General features: G+C 38.6%; 1 protein-coding gene across 1 annotated transcript in view; it reads left to right on the top strand.

Annotated features, from left to right (window-relative positions):
* WSCD2 (WSC domain containing 2) overlaps positions 1-25871 on the top strand; it is a 344950-nt gene that overhangs the window by 254702 nt on the left and 64377 nt on the right. The window contains exons 5-6 of the mRNA XM_053701694.1: positions 1766-1940; positions 19499-19663. Coding sequence (XP_053557669.1) covers positions 1766-1940; positions 19499-19663 — 340 coding nt within the window. The remainder of the gene's footprint in view (positions 1-1765; positions 1941-19498; positions 19664-25871) is intronic.

Genomic DNA, 25871 nt, shown 5'->3' with positions numbered 1-25871 from the left:
CATTATGTGAGCCAATAACAAGGAGAATATAAGTACAGCCACCAATCAGCATTGCTGCTCCTGAGCCAACCTAGGTATGCTTTTAAAAAAAGGTTACCAAGAAAACAAAGCAAATTAGACAATAGAAGTCAATTAGAAAGTTGCTTACCATTACATGTTTTATCTGATTCATGAAACAAAAATGTTGCACTTTAAGTAAAAGAAATTTAGTTGCCAGAAAGTAAAAATATTTTTTGTTTGTTTTTCAAAAGTAATGTAACATTCTGAGTCTCTATAAGAAAATAAATTAGGTTTTATTGCTTATAGACTGATCATGTGATTTGTGCACATGTCTTGTTATTGTTGAATAGTTATTTCAGTAAACATATTTTGTATGTTTCACCCAAAGATGATTTTTTAAAAGTTTTCAAAACTTTAAATAAAAACTTACCTTCCTTCTTTTCACAGCCAGAGCAGCTTCCCCTCCTCTCTTCACACGTCAGCAATGACTAATCCTGCTTCCTCCAATTACGGCTTTCCCCCCCCGGGGAGTCATTGCCTAAAGCCGGATTAGTCATTGCTGACGTGTGAAAAGAGGATCTTCGTGTTGGGGAAGCTGCTCTGGCTGTGAAAAGAACAAAGGTAAGTTTTGAAACAAAATGGCTGCTTTCTAAAATTTGATGAATGAAATGCCCCTGTTTTTAATAGTATTTTTAAAAAACTGGCTTTCATTCATCAAAGTTTACCTTCACTTTACTATCAATAAATTTTAAATAATTAGGTAATAAAATCCAAAATAACCTTTACAATTATGCCAAATTATTTTTCTACATTTATATGTTTTTGTGTGAATGAAAAACAATTATTTCTGCACAGGTTTTACATTTTTGTGTTTATCACTACTTTACTATGAATAGTACAATATCAGTCTCTATTCCTTAAATACCGACTGTAGATTTATACACTTCACAGCTGTCATTTCTCATGAATTTAACCTTAAGTTTACAATTTCTTTGATATTAATAATCATTTTACAATAAAACAGAGAGAAAGACCAGTTGTAAGAATTGTATTTGTAAGTTAAATAGATAATATTATTCTGCTATGATTCTAATTAGGTTAATCAATTTAGTTTGAGGTGGGGAGCTTAATTTGAGCAATATTTCAGGAAGAGTGAGAGATTTTAACATTGATCACCAATTTGCAAAAGAGGTTAAAATTATTTTTAAATGGACATCCACTATGTATTACCCTTTGCCTGCTATAGAGGGCTGCAATCATTTGTTTATCAATGCACAGCAGCTAGGACTAGACCTTTAATTCTAACTCCTATAAGCATAATTTACTAAGAGACGCATAGCTAGATGTGCTAGTGTTTGTAACTATGCTTAAAAGGACTGTAAAAATCCAACATGTAGCCTCTCACATGGAAAATGTGTAGAAAATAAATTATGGAATAGAAAGCTGTATCATTTGGTCAAACATGCAGGTGTCTCTTTTAGTGAAGCGACCAATAAAAAAAACTGCCTACTTTAACTAATGACAAATATTCTCCTGACTAAAGCCATTTTTGGTAACCAAAAGGGTTTAATTAATACATTTTCTCTTTACTTCTGGGTTTCTGTACATAATTAAGCAGATGCGATTTTCCACCTCCACAATTACATTTGATGCTTTGCAAGTATAAGTTACAGCAGAGTGAAGCAAAAATATCTGTGACACACAGCCTAGCGCTCTTGTTACCGAGAAGCAAACTAAACCAGTGTTTCTGCCTAACTTCCCACAGGAATATCCATTGGCAGTCCTTGCAGGAACAGTCTGCCACTGTGCTTTCCCCACAACTCATTTCACACTTCATGAGCGAGAGGATGAGCAGATGTGTGCTCAGAAGTGTAGTGGAGAGGAATTTGAGAGCTGTGGCACATCTGATTACTTCATAGTTTATCAAACACAAGTACAAGGTAAGCTCACTGACTTCCTTTATCTAAAATCCACTGTTGTGAATAAAGATATTTCATCACTGAAATCTTGTTTGTAAATCAATGTCTAACTTAGTATTGCATTTATTTTTGAGCTATTATGATAATAAACACCAAGATGATCATTGATTAAAGGGGGGCACTGGCAATTTTACAACATTTTTTGATTCAGTTTTACATTTATTATTTCCAGAGAAACTACAAAAATATGAAACTATAAATAACAGAACAAGCAGGTAACAGTTTCTAATGACTTAATGTAACTAAAACCCAAGAAACATTTAGGGTTAGATTATGAGTGGAGCGCTATTGTTTGTGCGTGGGCATTATTGGGTTTTCGAGGCAGTTGCACCAAGTTAAAGGGACAGTCAAGTCCAAAATAAACTTTCATAATTCAAATAGGGCATGAAATTTTAATCAACTTTCCAATTTACTTTCATCACCAATGTTGCTTTGTTCTCTTGGTATTCTTAGTTAAAAGCAAAACCTAGGAGGTTCATATGCTAATTTCTTAGATCTTGAAGACCGACTTCTAATCTGAATGCATTTTGACTGTTTTTCACCACTAGAGGGCGTTAGTTCATGTGTTTCATATAGATAACATTGAGCTCATGCATGTAAAGTTACCTAGGAGTGAGGACCGATTGCAAAAGCATTTTTACTAGAAATGTTTGTGCAATGTAAAATGCTGACAGCGTATGCAGTCAGAATTTAGCGATGTTGAGCGGACATGATTCGCTACAGCAAATCATGTCCTCTCGACCTTTAGTAAATCTACCCCAAAGTGTTTATGATGGCTAAAAAGTGAAATTAAGAAAACATTATAAAAATGTAAAATAAAAAAATATATATAAATAAAATAATATAGTGAAAATTAAAAAAAAATACTCACATACACTGAATCATTGCATTAACATCTATTTTTTATTATTTATTAATCTCTTTTTATTTTAATGCCATGTTAGTGTTTGAATGTAGAAGCATTTTATCTTCTTTTTTTTCGACCAAATTACATTATATTTTATATTTATATAATTATTTTTGCTTTTTGGTGCTATTCTTTAAGCATACATTTTTTTTTATCTCAGTATATGTTTTTATGTTTGTTTTTAACATCTTTTAAATTAAATTCATGACTGTTATTATTTTGACAAAACAAACAAAATATTAATGGAACATTCGTCAATTAGTTGCATAGGAAATTCTGGAATAACAGTTACCTAACCTAAAATAAAAGTTAAAAGGTTGAATTGATTTGGTTGAAATATTTTCAGTCAAGTGGTTCTTTAGCACAGCTTGAAATAGCATATAATTTCCTTCTATACCAATGTCCATGTGGAGTATTGGAACATATTTATAGGATCTACCATGTACGCAGATTAGCTATGCAGTATTCCTACTGTAATAATCTTTAACCGTGTGGCTTACTGCATCAAAAACGTGTGTGTTATTATGGGATTGATTTTCTAGCGACCATGACACTAAACACAATCAGTTCATGTGTTTCAATGTTTCTAAAGCATACACGTTATTTAAATGTCATGTGTGATGAAGCACAGTTATACGTGTCAATCATTGCAAAATGATCTTATAAAGCATTAACTGAAAAATGCAGCCTTGTTGAACATTGTATTTGAGTGTGAGAGAAAATCAAATAGCTGTTTGCTGAAAAGGACTCTAAAGGCTCAATCTGAAATATAATTGGTGATATGATCATTGTGCTATGTACAGATTGCACGTTTAATGTATAATTTCTCTTCTGTAGTACATCCCTCATTAAGGGAATTGTGTTGCTTTATTAAGCTGTGTCTTAAATGGTTTATTTATAGTGGCTTAGGTTAATACAGGACTCAGGTCAGCATATTGACAAGGCTGTATATATGAATATACTGTATATAACACTTTTGGTATATTATATAATCCAAAGGAGCTAATTTTGGGCTAGATTACAATTGGAGCTCTAATTTATCGCACGTCCATAAACGGGCAAGTGGCTGGTTATTGCTACCGCAAGATCGCAATAGCAATTAGTGCTCAAAAATGTAACCAGAGGTCAGACCTCTGGTTATTTTTTAAAATGTGCCCCAAATGCCCCCCAATAAATGTGTGTAGTGCCTTTTGAAAAATAAAAAATATTAGATTCTTTAAAAAAATAAAAAAAAATCTGTGCTAAGCAGTTTTTAGGGGTTAAAACTGGAGGGTGTGGGGTGTTAGAAAAAAACAGCACTGAAAAGTGTCTTTACATTGCGATCAAAGAGGACTGTGTGTTCGCTATAAATATATATATGTATTTGCTTATATACATATATATTTATGAGTTAATATGAGTATATACACATATAAACACATAAATATATATGTATTTATTCATATGCATATATATTTATATTTGCTGCCCATCGCTGCGCGACTTACCCTCTTTGCTACCCTAGGTTCTCTGCCATGTCTGATGGCAGGAGAACAAGGCTCCCATTGGAGCCTATGGAAGCGTGCTCTAGTGAACTAAAAGCTTCCATGCAATGCTAACGCGAGGTCACGTTTGCATTGCGGCTAACTTGCAATCTAACCCTTTTTATTTCTTCCTTTAAAAGTCATTCTAAGATTCTCAAAGACTTTTATAGATCAAAGTGTATTGAGGTGTGTTTTACAGCAATTAAAAACTGATCAAATATAAGTAAAGTCTCCTATAAAGTTACCTGCACTATTATCAAGTCTTCTAATGTGAAGAATACCCTCAAAAACAGTTTTTCTCTATCAATGGATTTAAAGGGGCATTAAACTCAAAACTGAATTTCACCAAAGAGAGTTAGAACTCGGTCTCGTGACTGTGAGGTTGCATTCGCATTCTTCTGAACTTATAATACCAGCGCACATTTGCGTGCACTGGTATTACAAGTGGAGCACAAATATCACACTCGAGAAAGGGCAATTTTGCTCTCCACACATAATCTAGCCCTATATTAATTTTTGCAAAATGGAATTCTTTAACAAAATTCTAAATTGTCATTTTGTTTTAACCTGCACCTTTGCATTTTGTTGTTTCTTTAGTATTTTTTAGATATTGATCACTCACTGGGCCAGATTGTCGCATCTCATCAGTACTGAGTGGTCCTTCAACTATTTTTAGAAAAGTAAATTTAGCTTGGGGTTTTGATCATTAGGCATCATGAGGAGCCTGTTGCAGTTACAGTTTCTCCCTACATCATTTCTTTATTTTATTGAGTAATCATAAACTGACTCTATGGGGCCCATTTATCAAGCTCCGAACGAAGCTTGTGGGCCTGTGTTTCTGGCGAGTCTTCAGACTCGCCAGAAACAGCAGTTGTGAAGCAGCGGTCTAAAGATCGCTGCTCCATAACCCTGTCTGCCTGCTCTGAGCAGGCGGACAAGAATCGCGACAATTCAACCCGATCGAGTACGATCAGGTTGATTGACACCCCCCTGCTGGCAGCTGGAGTCTGCAGGGGGCGGCATTGCACCAGCAGCTCTTGTGAGCTGCTGGTGCAATGTAAAATGCGGAGAGCGTATTGCTCTCCGCATTCAGCGAGGTCTTGCGGACCTGTTCCGCACTGTTGGATCAGGTCCGCAAGACCTTTGATAAATAGGCCCCATTGCCTCCATTTATCAAGGTTCGGATTTGGGAACCTTACCAGCCTGGCGTCTGCGCAACCAATTGCTTGTGCAGCCGCGCAGTACTCTAAATGTGATCGAGAATGGCTTGGCAATCATCACTTAAGACCACAGCAAGTTAAAAGGACATGAAACCCAATTTTTTTCATTCATTATTTAGATAGAACATACAATTTTAAACAACTTTCTAATTTTACTTTTATTATAAATTTTGATTTATTCTCTTGGTATCTCTTGTTGAAGAAGTATCAATGCACTACTGGGAATTAGCTGTGCACATTGGTAAGCCAATAATAAGAGATATATATGTGCAGCCACCAAACGGCAGCTAATTTCCATCTCCACAGCCTACCTAGGTATGCTTTACGACAAAGCAAACAAGAGAACAAAGTGTATAATAGAAGTAATTTGGAAATTTGTTTAAAATCAAATTCTCTATCTGAATTATAAAATAAATTTTCGGAGTTTCATGTGTCTTTAGCTAGAGTTTCAGTCCTGCTCGAGCAAGCCTGCAACATTCAGACCCAGAAGCTTTGTCCGCAACTTCATACGTAGAGCCCGTACTGTTATAGTTTTAGTGAGAAGAAAGATATCATGGCTGGCATAATCTGATAGGATGGTAGAAGGAACATCTTGCACCATTTAATAAAACTGTAAGTTTTATGCGTTTTGGGGGTGGGAGACATAAAAAATTGACATACCGTATATGTTTCCCTTTGTTCCATTAACCTTCTACAATACAAGTTATTTGTTTGTCTTCATGAAACAAATCTTTTGAACACTATGTGCCAAAAACTCACGATTTGTGAAAGCCTGATGACATTAATAATTTAATGTTGTTTTTTTCCTCTGATAAAGAAAACCAGGTTAAAGTTTTAGTGCACAGACATCTCTACAAATTAGAAGAAGAAAACTTATACCTTGCAGAAACTCAGGCTGTAGAAACATCTATCTAGCACTGTGTAATTCACTGCAGAACATAATAGTGGCTGAGACAAAGATATCCATGTCTGCTTATATTCTGCCCTCTCTTGTCTGCCCGCTGGAGAATTGTGTATCATGTTTTGGAGTTTCCTTGTATCTTGAGAATTTGTTTCCTTGCATGCAATTCCTTTAGAACAAAAATATAATAATTGGGCTTTGCTGATAGACAAAGTTTGTCTGCTTCAGAGATATTCTGTAGTACAAATACACAGGGAATTCCTATTGCATAAAACACAAATCAATACAAACAAACAAAATTAAAAAGTCACATTTGTATTGTATTCTGTCAAATTCCAGCTTCCATAGAGAATAAACAATAGTATTAAAGGGACATTAAACACTGTGAGATGGTAATATAATATGATAAATTGTATACAGTATAATAAAACAACTCTGCAATATACTTTCATTATTTATTTTGTCCTCTTTGCCTGTAATTCCATTCTGAAATTGTGAGCTTTTCAGCTCCTGTTAGAAATGGAAGTGCAGAACACTGTTAAATCCAGCACAACCATTGGCTGCACACTCTAGTGACCTATTTATAACTGACCCTAATTGGCCTCAGCAGAGAAGGTAACACAAGTTACAACATGGCAGCTCCCAGTGTTTTATAGACACTAAAACTTTACACTTATTTTATCACTTTTTAACCCCTTAATGACCACAGCACTTTTCCATTTTCTGTCCGTTTGGGATCAAGGCTATTTTTACATTTTTGCGGTGTTTGTGTTTAGCTGTAATTTTCCTCTTACTCATTTACTGTACCCACACATATTATATACCATTTTTCTCGCCATTAAATGGACTTTCAAAATCTACAATTATTTTCATCATATCTTATAATTTGCTATAAAAAAAATACAAAATATGATGAAAAAAAACAAAAAAAAAAACATTTTCTCTAACTTTGACCCCAAAATCTGTTACACATCTACAACCACCAAAAAACACCCATGCTAAATAGTTTCTAAATTTTGTCCTGAGTTTAGAAGTCCCCTATGTTTACATGTTCTTTGCTTTTTGTGCAAGTTATAGGGCTATAAATACAAGTAGCATTTCCAAACCACTTTTTTTCAAAATTAGCGCTAGTTACATTGGGACACTAATATCTTTCAGGAATCTCTGAATATCCATTGACATGTATATGTATTTTTTTAGAAGACATCCCAAAGTATTGATCTAGGCCCATTTTGGTATATTTCATGCCACCATTTCACCGCCGAATGCGATCAAAAAAAAAAAAATGTTCACTTTTTCACAAATTTTTTCACAAACTTTAGGTTTCTCACTGAAATTATTTACAAACAACTCATGAAATTATGGCATAAATGGTTGTAAATGCTTCTCTGGGATCCCCTTTGTTCATAAATAGCAGACATATATGGCTTTGGCTTTGCTTTTTGGTAATTAGAAGGCTGCTAAATGCCACTGCGCACCACACGTGTATTATGCCCAGCAGTGAATGGGTTAATTAGGGAGCATGTAGGGAGCTTCTAGGGTTAATTTTAGCTCTAGTGTAGTGTAGTAGACAACCCCAAGTATTGATCTAGGCCCATTTTGGTATATTTCATGCCACCATTTCAACGCCAAAAGCAATCAAATAAAAAAAAAAATGTTCACTTATTCAAACTTTAGGTTTCTCACTAAAATTATTTACAAACAGCTTGTGCAATTATGGCACAAATGGTTGTAAATGCTTCTCTGGGATCCCCTTTGTTCAGAAATAGCAGACATATATGGCTTTGGCGTTGCTTTTTGGTAATTAGAAGGCCGCTAAATGCTGCTGCGCATCACATGTGTATTATGGCCAGCAGTGAAGGGGTTAATTAGGTAGTTTGTAGGGAGCTTGCAGGGTTAATTTTAGCTTTAGTGTAGAGATCAGACTCCCACCTGACACATCCCACCCCCTGACACATCCCACCCCCTGATCCCTCCCAAACAGCTCTCTTCCCTCCCCCACCCCACAATTGTCCCCGCTATCTTAAGTACTGGCAGAAAGTCTGCCAGTACTAAAATATAAGGTATTTACATATGCTGCTATGTAGGATCCTTCCTTAGCCCCCAACCTCCCTGATCCCCCCAAAATAGCTCCCTAACCCTCCCCCTCTGCCTTATTGGGGGCCATCTTGGGTACTGGCACCTGTCTGCCAGTACCCAGTTTGCAAATAAAAATGTTTTTTATTATTTGTTTTTATTTGTTTCTGTAGTGTAGCTTCCCCCCCACAGTCCAATATCCCACCAGCCAAACCGATCACCAAATAAAATAAAATTCCCCTCTTGATCCCCACTTCTAACTAAAAATGTTCTGTAGCGTAGTGGTTCCCACCCGCTCCGTCCCCGTGGACGCGCCCGCTCGGCCTCCCCGTGCACGCGCGGGTCATCCCCGCCCCCGATCCCGCCCCCCTCCGCATCACAAAGGCCATCGATGGCCGCCACCCGCCTCCCACACCGCCTCCCACACACCAACGAGCTTAGTCGTTAATGTCCGGTGCAGAGAGGGCCACAGAGTGGCTCTCTCTGCATCGGATGGCTAAAAATGGTTATTGCAGGATGCCTCAATATCGAGGCATCACTGCAATAATCGGAAAGCAGCTGGAAGCGAGCAGGATCGCTTCCAGCTGCTTTCCACACCGAGGACGTGCAGGGTACGTCCTCAGGCGTTAACTGCCTTTTTTTTGAGGACGTACCCTGCACGTCCTCAGTCGTTAAGGGGTTAAACAACTAATGAAACTTTAAAAAATACATCTACATGTTAGTCATGGACTAATCTTTTCTTTGAATGCATCATTCTATCTAGCATGCATTTAGTGTTTAATGTCCCTTTAAATACAAAGTCTCCCCTGGAAAAAATACTCAGAGCATTGTGGTGTAATCACACAAATTATGGCTATACAAATCCACATGGATAAAACATCTATTGCTGTGGAAAAGAAAGAAGCTGTCAGTCTTTTACAACGTTCTCTTCCATCCTGTCTGATGCAAGCATCCTCTCATGGCCTCTCAAAGATGTATATGTGGCATCCATACTAGAACCTGTCCTGGTAGTAATTCATTTAGGCTCACTCCAGAAGCCTTTATTAAATAGTCTGGTATAGTTGCAAAAAATATATTTATAGCACACCCAGTATCTATGATCAGGCCTTTTGGACAGCCATAGGTCTTTAGTTGATAATACCTGTGAACCATTATTAACCGTACCGTGTATCTGTGATAAACAATATATCTTAAAGGGACATAAAACAAGTTGGGATAGAGACAAAATATAATAATATTACTTTAATTACTTTACCTTCAAATTTATAATGCAGTGCCTCGCCATTAACCCTTTCTTTTTAGTTTCTGAATTGTAAAGCTCTAACTCTCCCCACACATTTCCTTCTATAACTGTATCTATATCTTTTGTTGTTTTGGTAGAATACAAAAGTGCATAGGGATTATCTGCTGGAGCATGTCTAGAAGCTGAGAACTCGGATAAAATGCAATGCCTGTGTCTAAACACTGGTAAGGGGGGGGGGGGGGAGTTTGCTGCTCCAGGCATCTCAGCTATGTAATTAATTTTGCTTATTTTTGAAAATTATTTTAAAATACTTGCCAGAATGCAAACTATTTTTAATTAATTAGCCCTTTTAGGATATGCACAGTTCGCAACCTGTTTTATGTCCCTTTAAGTATACAAAATATGTCTATAAGTGAAGGCCAGTTTGTATCCTCTTCTTTAGTATTTATTGCATTATGTGTGCTTTGGGTACAACATGTTTTGGTCAGCTTGGAGATATTAGGCCAGTACTTAGGGGCAGAATTATCAAGCTCCGAATGAAGGTTGATGTCCCTGTTTCTGCGTGAGCAGTCAGGCTCACCGAAAACAGTAGTTTTCTGTACTGCTCCATAACTAGTCCGCTGCCTCTGAGGCTGCGGTCTTCAATCTGCCCGATCCTATACGATCGGGCTGATTGACACCCCCTATGCAGGGGGCGACATTGCACAAGCAGTTCGCAAGAACTGCTTGCGCTATGATAAATGCCGAAAGCATAAGCTGTCAGCATTTATCAATGTGCGGCGGACATGATACGCTATATCGTATCATGTCCGTCCACACTTTAATAAATCGACACCTTAGTCTCTCTTCTATGCCTAGTTTTCTTACATGTGAATCAGCACACTGCAGAATATATTTTATCACCACAGACTATAAATCACTAATAGGGTTTGATATATCTTGTGAATATAATATTCTGTATCTCTATATTATGCCCTAAATTTAATGCAGTCTCCTATTGACAGTGAGAGAGCCTCAGCATAGCTACAGTCCTACCTCAATCAGTAGTGCAGCCGCTCAAAGTGGTGGGCACACTGGAGTAGTGGTTTTTGAAGGTAATGTAGGTAAGGATTAACTTTACTTGTGATGGGAGGCATGAGGACAGTGATGGTAACGTATGGAAGGCTAGTGCCTATATATGTCAGTGTTATAGTGGTTGTGGTCAGAAACTGTCTGGTGGCTGGCTATGATTAGTGATCATGATATAGCTCACTGTCATTAAATAAATAGTTGAGAGAAAGGTCATGTAGTAAAAGCTAATCCACTGTGAGAAATTGTATAGTGGTTACACTCGGCTAGATTACTAGTTTTTGTCGGTAATGGTGTGCGGTTGCTTACGGTAGCGGTGAGCTGGTAAAACTTGCTCATGCACGATTTCCCCATAGGAATCAATGGGGGAGAATCGGCTGAAAAAAACCTAACACCTGCAAAAAAGCAGTGTTCAGCTTCTAACGCAGCCCCATTGATTCCTATGGGAAAATACTTTTTATGTCTACACCAAACACCCTAACATGAACCCGAGTCTAAACACCCCTAATATTACACTTATTAACCCATAATCTGCCACCCCGACATCGCCGACACCTGCATTTTATTATTAACCCCTAATCTGCCGCTCCGGACACCGCCGCCACCTACATTATCCCTATGAACCCCTAATCTGCTGCCCCCAACATCGCCGACACCTACTTTTTATTTATTAACCCCTACTCTGCCGCCCCCAATGTTGCCGCCACATAACTACACTTATTAACCCCTAATCTGCCGCCGCCAATGTCGCCGCCGCTATAATAAAGTTATTAACCCCTAAATCTAAGTCTAACCCTAACCCTAACACCCCCTAACTTAAATATAATTTAAATACATCTACTTTGGGGCAATGCCCCGCAAAAGGCCCTTTTAAGGGCTATTTGTAATTTAGTTAAGGGTAGGGCTTTTTATTATTTTGGGGGGCTTTTTTATTTTATTAGGGGGATTAGATTAGGTGTAATTAGTTTAAAATTCTTGTAATTCTTTTATTATTTTCTGTAATTTAGTGGGGGGTTTTCGTACTTTAGTTTATTTAATTTAATTGTAATTAATTGTAGTTAATTTAGGTAATTAATTTAATTATAGTGTAGTGTTAGGTGTAATTGTAACTTAGGTTAGGGTTTATTTTACAGGTAAATTTGTACTTATTTTAACTAGGAAGTTATTAAATAGTTAATAACTATTTAATAACTACTGTACCTAGTTAAAATAAATACAAAGGTGCCTGTAAAATAAAAATAAATCCTGAGATAGCTGCAATGTAATTATTAGTTATATTGTAGCTAGCTTAGGGTTTATTTTATAGGTAAGTAAGTAGTTTTAAATAGGAATAATTGATTTAATTGTAGTAATTTTTTTTCGATTATTTTAAATTATATTTAAGTTAGGGGGGGTTAGGTTTAGGTGTTAATACATTTAATATAGTGGCGGCGATGTTGGGGGCGGCAGATTAGGGGTTAATAAATGTAGGTAGGTGTCGGCGATGTTAGGGACGGCAGATTAGGGATTAATAAAATTTAACTAGTGTTTGCGATGCTGGAGTGTGGCGGTTTTGGGGTTAATATATTTATTACAGTGGCGGCGATGTCCGGTCGGCAGATTAGGGGTTAAAAAATGTATTTAAGTGTTTGCGATGTGTGGGGGGGCCTCGGTTTAGGGGTTAATAGGTAGTTTATGGGTGTTAGTGTACTTTTTATCACTTTAGTTAAGAGTTTTATGTTACGGCATTAGCCCATAAAACTCTTAACTACTGACTTTTAAATGCGGTACGAGTCTTGACAGGAGAGGGTCTACCGCTCACTTTTTCCAAAACTCGTAATACCGGCATTAGGAAAATCCCATTGAAAAGATAGGATACGCAATTGACGTAAGGGGATTTGCAGTATGCTCGAGTCGCGGAAAAAAAGTGAGCGGTACAACTGTACCTGCCAGACTCGTAATACCAGCGGGCGTTAAAAAGCAGCGTTGGGACCTCTCAACGCTGCTTTTTAAGGCTAATGCAAGACTCGTAATCTAGGCGTATGTTTGTTCTGCACCCCCATTCATTACTTAAAAACCTACAAACCTGAAAGGTGTTAACAGCACTGCATTTAAAGAGTTATTATTGCTTTCTTCTATGTCCAGTGCTTTACGCAAATCATGGACATTTAAAGGGGGAGAAGGGGCTTTTAAATATATATATTAATGTAGGAATAGTTGGTGAAAGACAAGGTCACCAGCCCTATCTCCTGCAAGTCTGCAACACAGTGTTTATGGTCCAGTAACTTCCCTGACATCCAGAAATAGCAAACAAAAACACATGTATTGTTATTTACAATCCATTATACAAGGCAGCAATTTGTTTTTATTAGTTCTTTTGTGCTCTTTACAATTAGTAGTAGTAAAAACTGTATATAGAGTCAAGAATGAGATTCATTTTTAGATTAACTCATTTATTATTGTTAATTAATATTTATTATGTCTATAACATTTTAGGGATATGATTTTAAGATTAAAGAGGAATTCTATTGAATTTATAATAGCAGGCTGCATTTCAGTATTTTGTTGTGGGAATACTTGAATCACAACCCTAAATATTCTTTGCATATCATAGCCGCTCATGTAGTTTTTTAATGTTAGTTCACATACTAATAAATACAATCATTTCACAGTTTAATAAAAAGTTACAAATACTGCTCATGCAGATATTTAAACAATAAACATGTACACAATTAAAATACAATCATCAGAATGTTCGTTTATAATTGCAAATAAATGTTTGGGTTGTTAAAATTTTTAATTAAGATCATATGAAACTGTTAATTGTACAAATAATGTGAATTTATATTATTGGTTTAAGGGAAATAATAGTCAAAACTGAAATGTGCTTGATTGTATTTTAATTTTGAATGGAAGCATTTTTGTAATATACTTGTATTATTATAAATGCTTCTAGTAAAACGTATTACTGTTTTAACAGCATAGGCACATACTATGGGCTGCATGTATTATAAGGCAAGCAGACAAGCTTCTCAACTTGAGAAGTTGTCTGCTCGCATTTGAGGCAAAAGGACAACAAATTATCTTCGTCCATTGCCGTATGTTTTATTACACGCTCAAGTGAACATGTAAAGCTTGCCCCTTCTTTTGTGCAACCAATCGCATGAGAGAAGGGCCTGTCAGTCTAGGTGATTTCTCTCTGCCATCTCAGAGGGGGCAAAGAGTATAAGAAGCAGTGGTCTGATGACCTCTGCTTCTTACATTGCAGGAAGCAGGTTCGCATGTGCTTGCTGCTTTGTACATGTAGCCCAATATGTTGCATATGCCTTGAGTAACCTCATATAAACCGAGTAACTGCTCAGAGGACAAGCAGTTGCATAGACTCTGTTTGAGATAATTTAATTTGCATCATACAAGTCACCACTGAGTGAGCAGATGTGGTGTTTGAAAGCTGATGAACGGGCACAGCATAGGTGTGTATGCTGTTGGGACAGTAATAGTTTTCCTAGAAGTATTTTTGTTAACAGAATATTGCACAAATAATACTATTCAAAACTGAAATTAACTTATGCACATTTTTTTTTAGATTTTTGACCATTTTGTCTGTTTAAGTGAAAAAGACTATTTTTAAACATCTTAATCAATCATCATCATTGCTGAACCAATTGGCCACCATTTTTACTTTTGGGCCAGGTGCATATATTTGATCATCATAAAGAAAATTTGAAAAAGCTATCTCAGATGATTATACCTTCTAAAATCATCAAGGGGTCTATTTATGATGGTGCAAGTGGACATGATCCGATATTGCGGATCATGTCTGCTGCACATCGATAAATGCCGACAGCATATGCTCTCAGCATTTATCATTGCACCAGCAGTTCTTGTGAACTGCTGGTGCAATGCCGCCCCCTGCAGATTTGCGACCAATTGGTCACTTGCAGGGGGTGTCAATCAACCCGATCGTATTCGATCAGGTTGATTTCTGTCCACCGCCTCAGAGCAGACGGACAGGTTATGGAACAGCGGTCTATAGACCGCTGCTTCATAACTTGATAAATATGCCCCCAAGCTTGATAAATATGGAGCTTGATAAATATGCCCCCAAAACTTAAATCTGTTTTTGCTGTACCCAAGATCTTCATGATTCTTTAAATCAATTTAATGTGACAAACAATATAATAAAGTCAAATATTAAAATACAATTAGCTGTAACCAGTTTCCTATTAGAAAAATATATGCCCCCCACCCAAGTTAATAATGCAAACACGCTGATTTGTAAATGCCAAACAAAGTTACCAAATACAAAAGGAAACATCACAATGATAACCTTTTTTACTCACCATGTCTGCCTTCAATTTCAGCCACTTTAAATTTCTACTTTACATTTTTTATATTATAATGCTTAAAACACGCATACGGCTATATTACGAGTTTTGTGTTATGAGTGAAAAAGCCTCATAACGATGCTTTTTCACTACCGCTGGTATTACGAGTCTTGCAGGTATAGCTGTACCGCACACTTGTAACGCAACGTAACTACCGCAGCTTTCAAAAAGTCCTTTTTTAATGGGACTTCCATAGCGCCGGTATTACCAGTTTGCCTGTCCGGCCAAAAAGTGAGCGGTACAGCCTATAAACAAAAGATCCATACCGTAAACTGAAAGTCAGTAGTTATGGCTTTTATGCTACAAAGCCATAACATAAAACTCATAACTAAAGTGTTACAAACCCCTAAACTGAGGCCCTCCCACATCGCAAACACTAAAATAAAATTATTAACCCCTAATCTGCTGCTCCCGACATTGCCGCCACTATAATAAACATATTAACCCCTAAACCCCCGTACTTCCGCATCGCAAACACTAGTTAAATATTATTAACCCCTAATCTGCTGTCCTTAACATCCCCGTAACCTACATTACTGTTATTAATCCCTAATCTGCTGCCCCCAAAATCGCCGCCACTATACTAAAGTTATTAACCCCTAAACCTGATCCAATCAGCCAATAGGATTGAGCTTGCATTCTATTGTATTTATTTTAACTAGGTAGTTATTAAATAGTTAATAATTTTTATATTATAATATTTACTAACTAGTCTACCTAGTTAAAATTAAACAAATTTAACTGTAAAATAAAAATAAATTCTAAAATAGCTACAATGTAACTATTTTTTAGTTTTAAATAGGAAATATTTAGGTATTAATTGTAATTTTTATTTAGATTTATTTTAATTATGTTAAAGTTAGTGGTGTTAGGGTTAGGGTTAGACTTAGGGTTAGGTTTAGTGGTTAATAACTTTAGTATAGTGGCGGCGACGTTGGGGACAGCGTGTAGGTAGGTGGAGGCGACATTGGGGATGGCAGATTAGGGGTTAATAAGTGTAGGTAGGTGGCGACATTGAGGGTGGCAGATTAGAGGTTAATAAGTGTAGGTAGGTGGCGGCGACATTGTGGGCAGCAGATTAGGGGTTAATAACTGTAATGTAGGTGTCGGTGGTGTCGGGGGCAGCAGATTAGGGATTAATAAGTATAATTTAGGTGACAGCGATGTCGGGGGCAGCAGATTAGGGGTGTTTAGACTCAGGGTTTATTTTAGGGTGTTAGGTGTAAACATAACTTTTCTTTCCCCATAGGAATCAATGGGGCTGCGTTACGGAGCTTTACGTTCCTTTATTGCAGGTGTTAGGCATTTTTTTAGCCGGCTCTCCCCATTGATGTCTATGGGGAAATCATGCACAAGCACGTAAAACCAGCTCAAAGCAGCACTGGTATTTGGGTGCAGTATGGAGCTCAATGGAGCTCAACGCTGCCATATGGCCTGCTAATGCCGGGTTTTTGCAAACCTATTATATGCAGCGCTATAGGGAGGTGAGCGGTGGAAATAACTTGCAAGTTAGCACCAAGCCGCTCATAACGCAAAATTCGTAATCTAGCTGATAGTTCCTTGATTTGTTTCTTAGTACCTTCACAATAAATCCTGTCATTTTAATATACCCTATTTACCTCATAATTCCAATATCTCGCACAATTCTATTTATTTACCTGTTTCCCTATGTAAACTATGTAAATAAATTTGCCCCCTTTTTTCCAGAGCTTTTTGCAACATCTCCTTCCCAGATTTGGCCTTAACCCATAAAACCTCTCTAGTTCAGTTTATCATTGGTGCCATACATCACTTAATAGCAGGTTTTTCAGTTATTCTTGGCATAATGTTTGTGCCACATCCTAGAACTGCTAATGAACCACTGGAAGACTTTAGCTACAAACTGCTTGTTGGAAATTAGTCTTTTGTTTTTACATTCTGGCATCAACTACCCACAACTGTGACTTGTTAGCAGGGCCGGATTGGCCCACCTGAGATCCCGGGATATTTCCCGGTGGGCCACCCCGTTGGGGTCTGGCTGAGCCACTGGGGCAGACTGTACACAGCACAGCAGTGTGCAGCTGCTGGGAGGGAGGGGATATAATGTAAGCACTGCACCACAGGAGGGGGGATGGAATGTGAAGCTGTCTGACTCTGTGACAGTCATGAGGTAGCCACCTGGAGGCCATGGTGCAGTGCTCACGCACAGAGCAGTGGAGCACAAGTAGCTGTGACCTCAAAGAAGTAAGTACCACAATGGGGGGAGGGGTGATCAGCTGCTGCCTCCCTGGGCTTGTATGTGACTTTGGTTGCTAGCGGTTATGTATAATGTGGAAATCATATTGCAATTTCATGCAGTGGTGCAACATATTATAAAGAAAGACTTGGTCTTGTACCCAAAAACAAACTACTTGATTGTAACAAGGCGATGAAAATAATCATTATTAAAACTATTTCCTTAAAGGGATAGTACACTCATAACATTTCTATCATGCTATAGAAAAAGAACTAATTAAAATGTTAAAATGTTTTTGGGGATGAACAAAAGGTTATAGAGATTTTCTATAGAGAGCAAGGAACACTTATGATGCCGGTTCTCTGCCTCTGCTGAAGTGTAGGGTCTTTTAGGTCCAGTGAGACATGACACTTCAGCAGAGGTGCAAACCTCCCAATTGTCCCTATTTTAGAGGGATAATCCCAAATTCTGTGCTCTGTCCCACTGTCCCTCTTATACTGTAATATGTCCCTATTTGCAAAATTTCCCTTAGCCATGCCCATAGACCACCCACTCCAGCATATCTTATTGTTTATCTGTCTCTTCATTCTCACCAACTGCCACCAGCAAATTCTTCAATTCCCCCTCCCATGATGTTTTTAGTTTTCTTCATGAAAATTTCTGAATATAATTCAGCTGCCTAGAACATCTATGATTTTGTTATCTGGTTAAAAAAAGAAAACAGTGAAAAGTATGATGTTATTTTATAAATGATAAAGTAAAACACTAAACACCTAGTCAATCAAGTAAAACCTAGATGTACATATACTTTATCTGAAGCTTTCCTCAATTTATCATGAATGTCTTTTAGTTCTTAATTATGCTTCATACTTTTGCAAATAAAGGTCCCTTTAATTCACTGTAGATTTGGACTATTCTTTGTTTATAGTAGGCTTGGTAATCCTTCTCTGTGAGAGGTTGGGAGTGCTGTATCCTATCCCTGCATTGTTAAAACATCCAATTAGAAGGCCATTAGAACTTTGAAGGCCAGTAATCTCTAAGGGGATTTTTTACAGTCTTTGTGGGTGGGAAGAAGCATATAGGCACAGTTAGAGAGCACTCCTGCTCAGTGCCCTGGGACGTCCGCAACAGATGAGGCTGGCACGCTACAATTTAAGTATATGGTGCTGCTCAGTGATGCAATGTATCCCCTTTCTTTTCTCCTCTAAACTATACGTAATACGGTTATTTGGGACACTTTTAGAAAATTAACCAGAGATCAGATCTGTGGTTAATTTTCTGAGCGCTAATTGCTACAGAGCGCTCGCTTGTAATGACTGGTTGATTATCATGTTTTTTGCCCCTCTCTGGGCGTGCAATCATTTAGGGCTTCACTTGTAATCTAGCCCTTAGTCTATTATATGTCAAACAGGATAGGTGGACTAAATAATAATGCAAGGGTGGAACATTCTGGTTGCATAATCATAGTCTACCAAATGCAAAAAGGTAGGTGCAAAGCTGGAGGAAACTATGGAGGATGGCTAAGAGTATAGTTCAGCAAGCAAAGCAGAATAATGCACAATATTCAAGCAGGAGGAAAAACTACAACAGCTTCTGATAAACAGCAGGATAATACACATGGATTTAGGCAATGAGAGGGAAAACTGTAGAACTTAGAGGAAACAGGATCCAGACATAGGCAAAGTCATGGTCCAAAGACAGGTCAGAATGCAGCAAGAAGTAATGCACGGCAGAAATGATAATCACTTCCAGAGTACTGACAGACTAACTCAAGACCCAGGCCCAGGCCAGTAAATGAAGCATTTAATATATATATGCCAAGCAGCACTTGTGGACAGTTGTGGAATCACAGCACAAAGCTTAAACCTGGCAAGAGATGCATATTCTCAGAAATGCTGATCTATTTCTGTGGTGAGCTCTTGATTACATATCTTTTATAGTTAGACAAATTTTAAAATGAAGAAGCCTAATATCTTAATATTTTCATTAAATTTCACAGATAACAGATGTATGGACAGAAGATTTTTACAAACTCGTTCCAAACAACTAATAGCCTTAGCCAGCTTTCCGGGTGCAGGTAACACTTGGGCAAGACATCTTATTGAGCTGGCTACTGGTTTCTATACTGGGAGTTATTACTTTGATGGATCCCTGTATAATAAAGGTGAGTTGACTTCCTGAATATCTACACGCATGCAAACACCCATACTTTTAATGTAAAAATGCTTTTAATGGAACATTAAATTCAAAACAAAATCTATCAAGTATATCAGGGATGGCTAATTAGTTTTTATGGGCCAAGAAAAAAGCTGAACAAATAATGTGTGCTTTAAGGACTTCTGATGGAATGGCAAGCAAGGTGACCACAACTCAAGAGTCCCCTGGAAGGGTTTACATAGGATAAATAGCACCCTTTAACCTTAACTAAAATGTGAAACTGTGAACAAAATAAGAAATTATTACATCAACCATGCTATATATAATACATTTTTTTTAAAATATTTGCAGTAATTCTGGATCTGACTCTTAACTGGCAACATATTTACCTCCTGCGGGCTTGATTATGAGTGGCGTGCTAACTGTGGCACACAAGTGATATTGGGTTTATCACTCCTGTTTGCGTGCTTGAGAAGTAGCACATGTATTACAGGTCGAAAGACATCAAAAATGCATACACTCATAAAAACTATCTAATAAAAATATTTTAAAACAATTGCATATAAAAGTTATAAGACCTCAAAGATATGAGGTTGCAGGTGATAGAAAAACCCCCTGGAAACTATCTAAATATGTATATGTGTGTGCACATGTGTGTAAGTAATGATTTACAGACATATATACATATATATATATATATATATATATATAAATTCCACAGGTATCCACACTCTCACTGGCGGGTAGTCAATGACCAGGGTGCTTAGTCAGAATTAAATTTCAATAGTAAAACATATAGACATATAGGGGGGTAGTTATCAACGTGTCTACTTTACCTGCCTTCGCTGGCCCAATATGCCCGCCTAAGCTCGCCTCACATCGCCGCCGCGGACCTGCAAAAATTCGCCTAAGTTATCAAAAAAGCTGTCAAAAAGCCGCGCACCAAGTACGGGGCGATGAGCAGCGGACTGTGAGAGTTATCACTCATCCGATCTCGCTGCTCTTCGGCTTTTTTACAGCTTTCTTGCTTGCCTGTCACTAAGCACACACACTAACTACACTGTTCTACCCCCTATACCGGCGTCCCCCGGGCCCCCCGCAACTAAATAAAGTTACTAACCCCTAAACCGGCACTCCTAGACCCCGTCGCAACTCTTATAAATGTATTAAACCTTAAACCGCCACTCCCGGACACCGCTGCCACCTACATTATACCTAGTAACCCCTATCCTGCCCCCCCTATACCGTCGCCCTCTATAATAAAGTTATTAACCCCTATCCTGCTGATCCCGCACCTCGCCGCGACTAAATAAATAGTTTAACCCCTAAACCGCCGCTCCGTGACCCCGCCGCAACCTATATTAAATTTATTAACCCCTATCCTACCTAAGTTACAATTACACCTAACACTACACGATACTAAATAAATTATTCCTATTTAAAACTAAATACTTACCTGTAAAATAAACCCTAAGATAGCTACAATATAATTAATAATTACATTGTAGCTATCTTAGGATTTAAATTTATTTTACAGGTAACTTTGTATTTATTTTAGCTAGGTAGAATAGTTATTAAATAGTTATTAACTATTTAATAACTACGTAGTTAAAATAAAGTCAAATTTACCTGTAAAATAAATCCTAACCTAAGTTACAATTACACCTAACACTACACTATCATTAAATTAATTAAATAAATCACCTACAAATAACTACAATTAAATACAATTACATAAACTAACTAAAGTACAAAAAATAAAAAAGCTAAGTTACAAAAAATAAAAAAAATAAGTTACAAACATTTTAAAAATATTACAACAATTTTAAGCTACTTACACCTAATATAAGCCCCCTAATAAAATAACAAACCCCCCAAAATAAAAAATGCCCTACCCTATTCTAAATTAAAAAAGTTCAAAGCTCTTTTACCTTACCAGCCCTTAAAAGGGCCATTTGTGGGGCATGCCCCAAAGAATTCAGCTCTTTTGCCTGTAAAAGAAAAATACAATCCCCCCCAACATTAAAACCCACCACCCACATACCCCTAATCTAACCCAACCCCCCCTTAAAATAACCTAACACTAATCCCCTGAAGATCATCCGACCTTGAGTCGTCTTCACTCAGCCGAGCAGCGATGGAACCGAAGAGGAGACCCGGAGCGGCAGAAGTTATCCTCCAAGCGGCGCTGAAGAAATCTTCCATCCGATGAAGTGATCCTCCAAGCGGCGCTGAAGAAGTCTTCCATCCGGGCGATGTCATCTTCCAAGAGGCGCTGAAGAAGTCTTCTATCCGGGCGATGTCATCTTCCAAGCAGGGTCTTCAATCTTCATCCCGCCGACGCGGAACATCCTTCTTTCCCGAAGGACTACCGACGAATGAAGGCTCCTTTAAGGGACGTCATCCAAGATGGCTTCCCTTCAATTCCGATTGGCTGATAGGATTCTATCAGCCAATCGGAATTAAGGTAGGAAAAATCTGATTGGCTGATTGAATCAGCCAATCAGATTCAAGTTCAATCCGATTGGCTGATCCAATCAGCCAATCAGATTGAGCTCGCATTCTATTGGCTGTTCCTGTAACTTAGGTTAGGATTTATTTTACAGGTAATTTTGTATTTCTTTTAGCTAGGTAGTTATTAAATAGTTAATAACTATTTAATAACTATTCTAACTAGCTAAAATAAATACAAAGTTACCTGTAAAATAAAAATAATTCCTAAAATAGCTACAATGTAATTATTAATTACATTGTAGCTATCTTAGGGTTTATTTTACAGGTAAGTATTTAGTTTTAAATACAAATAATTTATTAAAGTATAGTGTAGTGTTAGGTGTAATTGTAACTTAGGTTAGTTTTTATTTTACAGGTACATTTCTCTTTATTTTAGCTAGGTAAGCTATTAAATAGTTAATAACTATTTAATAGCTATTGTACCTAGTTAAAATAAATTGAAAGATGCCTATAAAATAAAAATAAATCCTAAGATAGCTACAATATAATTATTATTTACATTGTAGCTATATTAGGGTTTATTTTAAAGGTAAGTATTTAGTTTTAAATAGGATTAATTTAGTTCATAATATAAATATTATTTAGATTTATTTAATTAATATTTAAGTTAGGGGGGTGTTAGGGTTAGTGTTAGACTTAGGTTTAGGGGTTAATAAATTTATTACAGTGGCGGCGGTGTAGTGGGGGGCAGGATAGGGGTTAATAAATGTATTATAGGTGGCAGATTAGGGGTTAATAAATTTAATATAGGTTGCGGCAGGGTCCGGGAGCGGCGGTTTAGGGGTTAATACATATATTATAGTTGTGGTGGGCTCTGGGAGCGGCGGTTTAGGGGTTAATACATATATTATAGTTGCTGTGGGCTCCGGGAGCGGCGGTTTAGAGGTTAATACATATATTATAGTTGCGGTGGGCTCCGGGAGTGGCAGTTTAGGGGTTAATATGTATAGAGTAGCTTGCGGTGGGCTCCGGGAGCGGCGGTTTAGGGGGTAATAACTTTATTTAGTTGCGGCGGTGTAGGGGGGACAGATTAGCGGTGTTTAAACTCGGGGTACATGTTAGGGTGTTAGGTGCAGACATCTCCCATAGGAATCAATGGGATGTCTGACAGCAGCGAACTTGTACTTTCGCTATGGTCAGACTCCCATTGATTCCTATGGGATCCGCCACCTCTAGGGTGGCGGTTTGAAAACCAGGTACGCTGGGCCGGAAAAGTGCCGAGCGTACCTGCTAGTTCCGTATTCAGCATTGCACCAGCAGCTCACCAGCAGCTCACTGGCTTTGTGACCGCTGCTTCATAACTGCTGTTTCTGGCGAGCCTACAGTTATGAAGCAGCGGTCACGAAGCAACGGTCACGGAGCTTGATACATATGCCCCATAGACTGCACTAACTGAATTTGTGATAAAATAATAAATTTATTTTGTTATATCATAGCAACGTTTTCGGGGCCCACAGACCTCTTCCTCAGACAAAAAAACGTTTTTTGGTCTGAGGAAGGGGTCTGTGGACCCCGAAACATCAATAAATGTATTATTTTATCACAAATCAGGTGAGTGCAGTCTATGGGGCCGATTAACTAACTATGGGTCCACTGTAGCGTATCATGTCTGGCCGACATCGCTGAATGCCAACAGCATTTGTTGTTGGTATTTAACATTGCACAAACAGTTCTGGTGAACTGCTTGTGCAATGCCGACCCCTGCGGATTCGTGGCAGGGGATGTCAATCAACCCGATCATATGTGATTGGGCGGATTGAGTTCCACAGCCTCAGAGGAGGCATATGAGTTAAGGAGCAGCGGTCTTAAGACCGCTGCTTCTTAACTCCAATTTACGGCAAACCTGAAGGCTCGCAAGGAAACAGCTGCATCAAGCTTGATGAATCCACCCCTATATGTTTTACTACATATATATAGATACAAAGAGAGAAGCGCTCTACCAGGAACGAACAACAGCTCAGTGGCTTGTTCTATGGCGATTTATCACCCGGAAGCAGCCTCTTTTAGACCAGTGTGCTTTTCACAGAAGAAAACTTTCCTGAAGTATATCAGTCTGATCCCGCCAAGTAAGGTCAGTCCAGCCCCGAAATACCAGGCAATTCTCCTCTGAACAAGGAACATGACAACCCCAGACGATTGTTTCGGCCTTCTATGGGCCTCGTCAGTGAGGTGCAGCCACATTCCTCTAAGCACACTGGGCAAGGAGTCCATGTCTGGTTTCCCCCATCACCCATAGGGAGACTTCCCCAGGGTCATAATAATTTGCATACAAAGAGAGAAGCGCTCTACCAGGAACGAACAACAGCTCAGTGGCTTGTTCTATGGCGATTTACCACCCGAAAGCAGCCTCTTTTAGACCAGTGTGCTTTTCACAGAAGAAAACTTTCCTGAAGTATATCAGTCTGATCCCGCCAAGTAAGGTCAGTCCAGCCCCGAAATACCAGGCAATTCTCCTCTGAACAAGGAACATGACAACCCCAGACGATCGTTTCGGCCTTCTATGGGCCTCGTCAGTTAGGTGCAGCCACATTCCTCTAAGCACACTGGGCAAGGAGTCCACGTCTGGTTTCCCCCATCACCCATAGGGAGACTTCCCCAGGGTCATAATAATTTGCATACAAAGAGAGAAGCGCTCTACCAGGAACGAACAACAGCTCAGTGGCTTGTTCTATGGCGATTTACCACCCGGAAGCAGCCTCTTTGAGACCAGTGTGCTTTTCACAGAAGAAAACTTTCCTGAAGTATATCAGTCTGATCCCGCCAAGTAAGGTCAGTCCAGCCCCGAAATACCAGGCAATTCTCCTCTGAACAAGGAACATGACAACCCCAGACGATCGTTTCGGCCTTCTATGGGCCTCGTCAGTGAGGTGCAGCCACATTCCTCTAAGCACACTGGGCAAGGAGTCCATGTCTGGTTTCCCCCATCACCCATAGGGAGACTTCCCCAGGGTCATAATAATTTGCATACAAAGAGAGAAGCGCTCTACCAGGAACGAACAACAGCTCAGTGGCTTGTTCTATGGCGATTTACCACCCGAAAGCAGCCTCTTTTAGACCAGTGTGCTTTTCACAGAAGAAAACTTTCCTGAAGTATATCAGTCTGATCCCGCCAAGTAAGGTCAGTCCAGCCCCGAAATACCAGGCAATTCTCCTCTGAACAAGGAACATGACAACCCCAGACGATCGTTTCGGCCTTCTATGGGCCTCGTCAGTGAGGTGCAGCCACATTCCTCTAAGCACACTGGGCAAGGAGTCCACGTCTGGTTTCCCCCATCACCCATAGGGAGACTTCCCCAGGGTCATAATAATTTGCATACAAAGAGAGAAGCGCTCTACCAGGAACGAACAACAGCTCAGTGGCTTGTTCTATGGCAATTTACCACCCGGAAGCAGCCTCTTTTAGACCAGTGTGCTTTTCACAGAAGAAAACTTTCCTGAAGTATATCAGTCTGATCCCGCCAAGTAAGGTCAGTCCAGCCCCGAAATACCAGGCAATTCTCCTCTGAACAAGGAACATGACAACCCCAGACGATCGTTTCGGCCTTCTATGGGCCTCGTCAGTGAGGTGCAGCCACATTCCTCTAAGCACACTGGGCAAGGAGTCCACATCTGGTTTCCCCCATCACCCATAGGGAGACTTCCCCAGGGTCATAATAATTTGCATACAAAGAGAGAAGCGCTCTACCAGGAACGAACAACAG

Source organism: Bombina bombina, chromosome 2, assembly GCF_027579735.1.
Source record: "Bombina bombina isolate aBomBom1 chromosome 2, aBomBom1.pri, whole genome shotgun sequence".
NCBI classification, from domain to species: domain Eukaryota; kingdom Metazoa; phylum Chordata; class Amphibia; order Anura; family Bombinatoridae; genus Bombina; species Bombina bombina.
The sequence above is the reverse complement of the archived record's forward strand: the minus strand, read 5'-3'. Positions and strand labels throughout refer to the sequence as shown.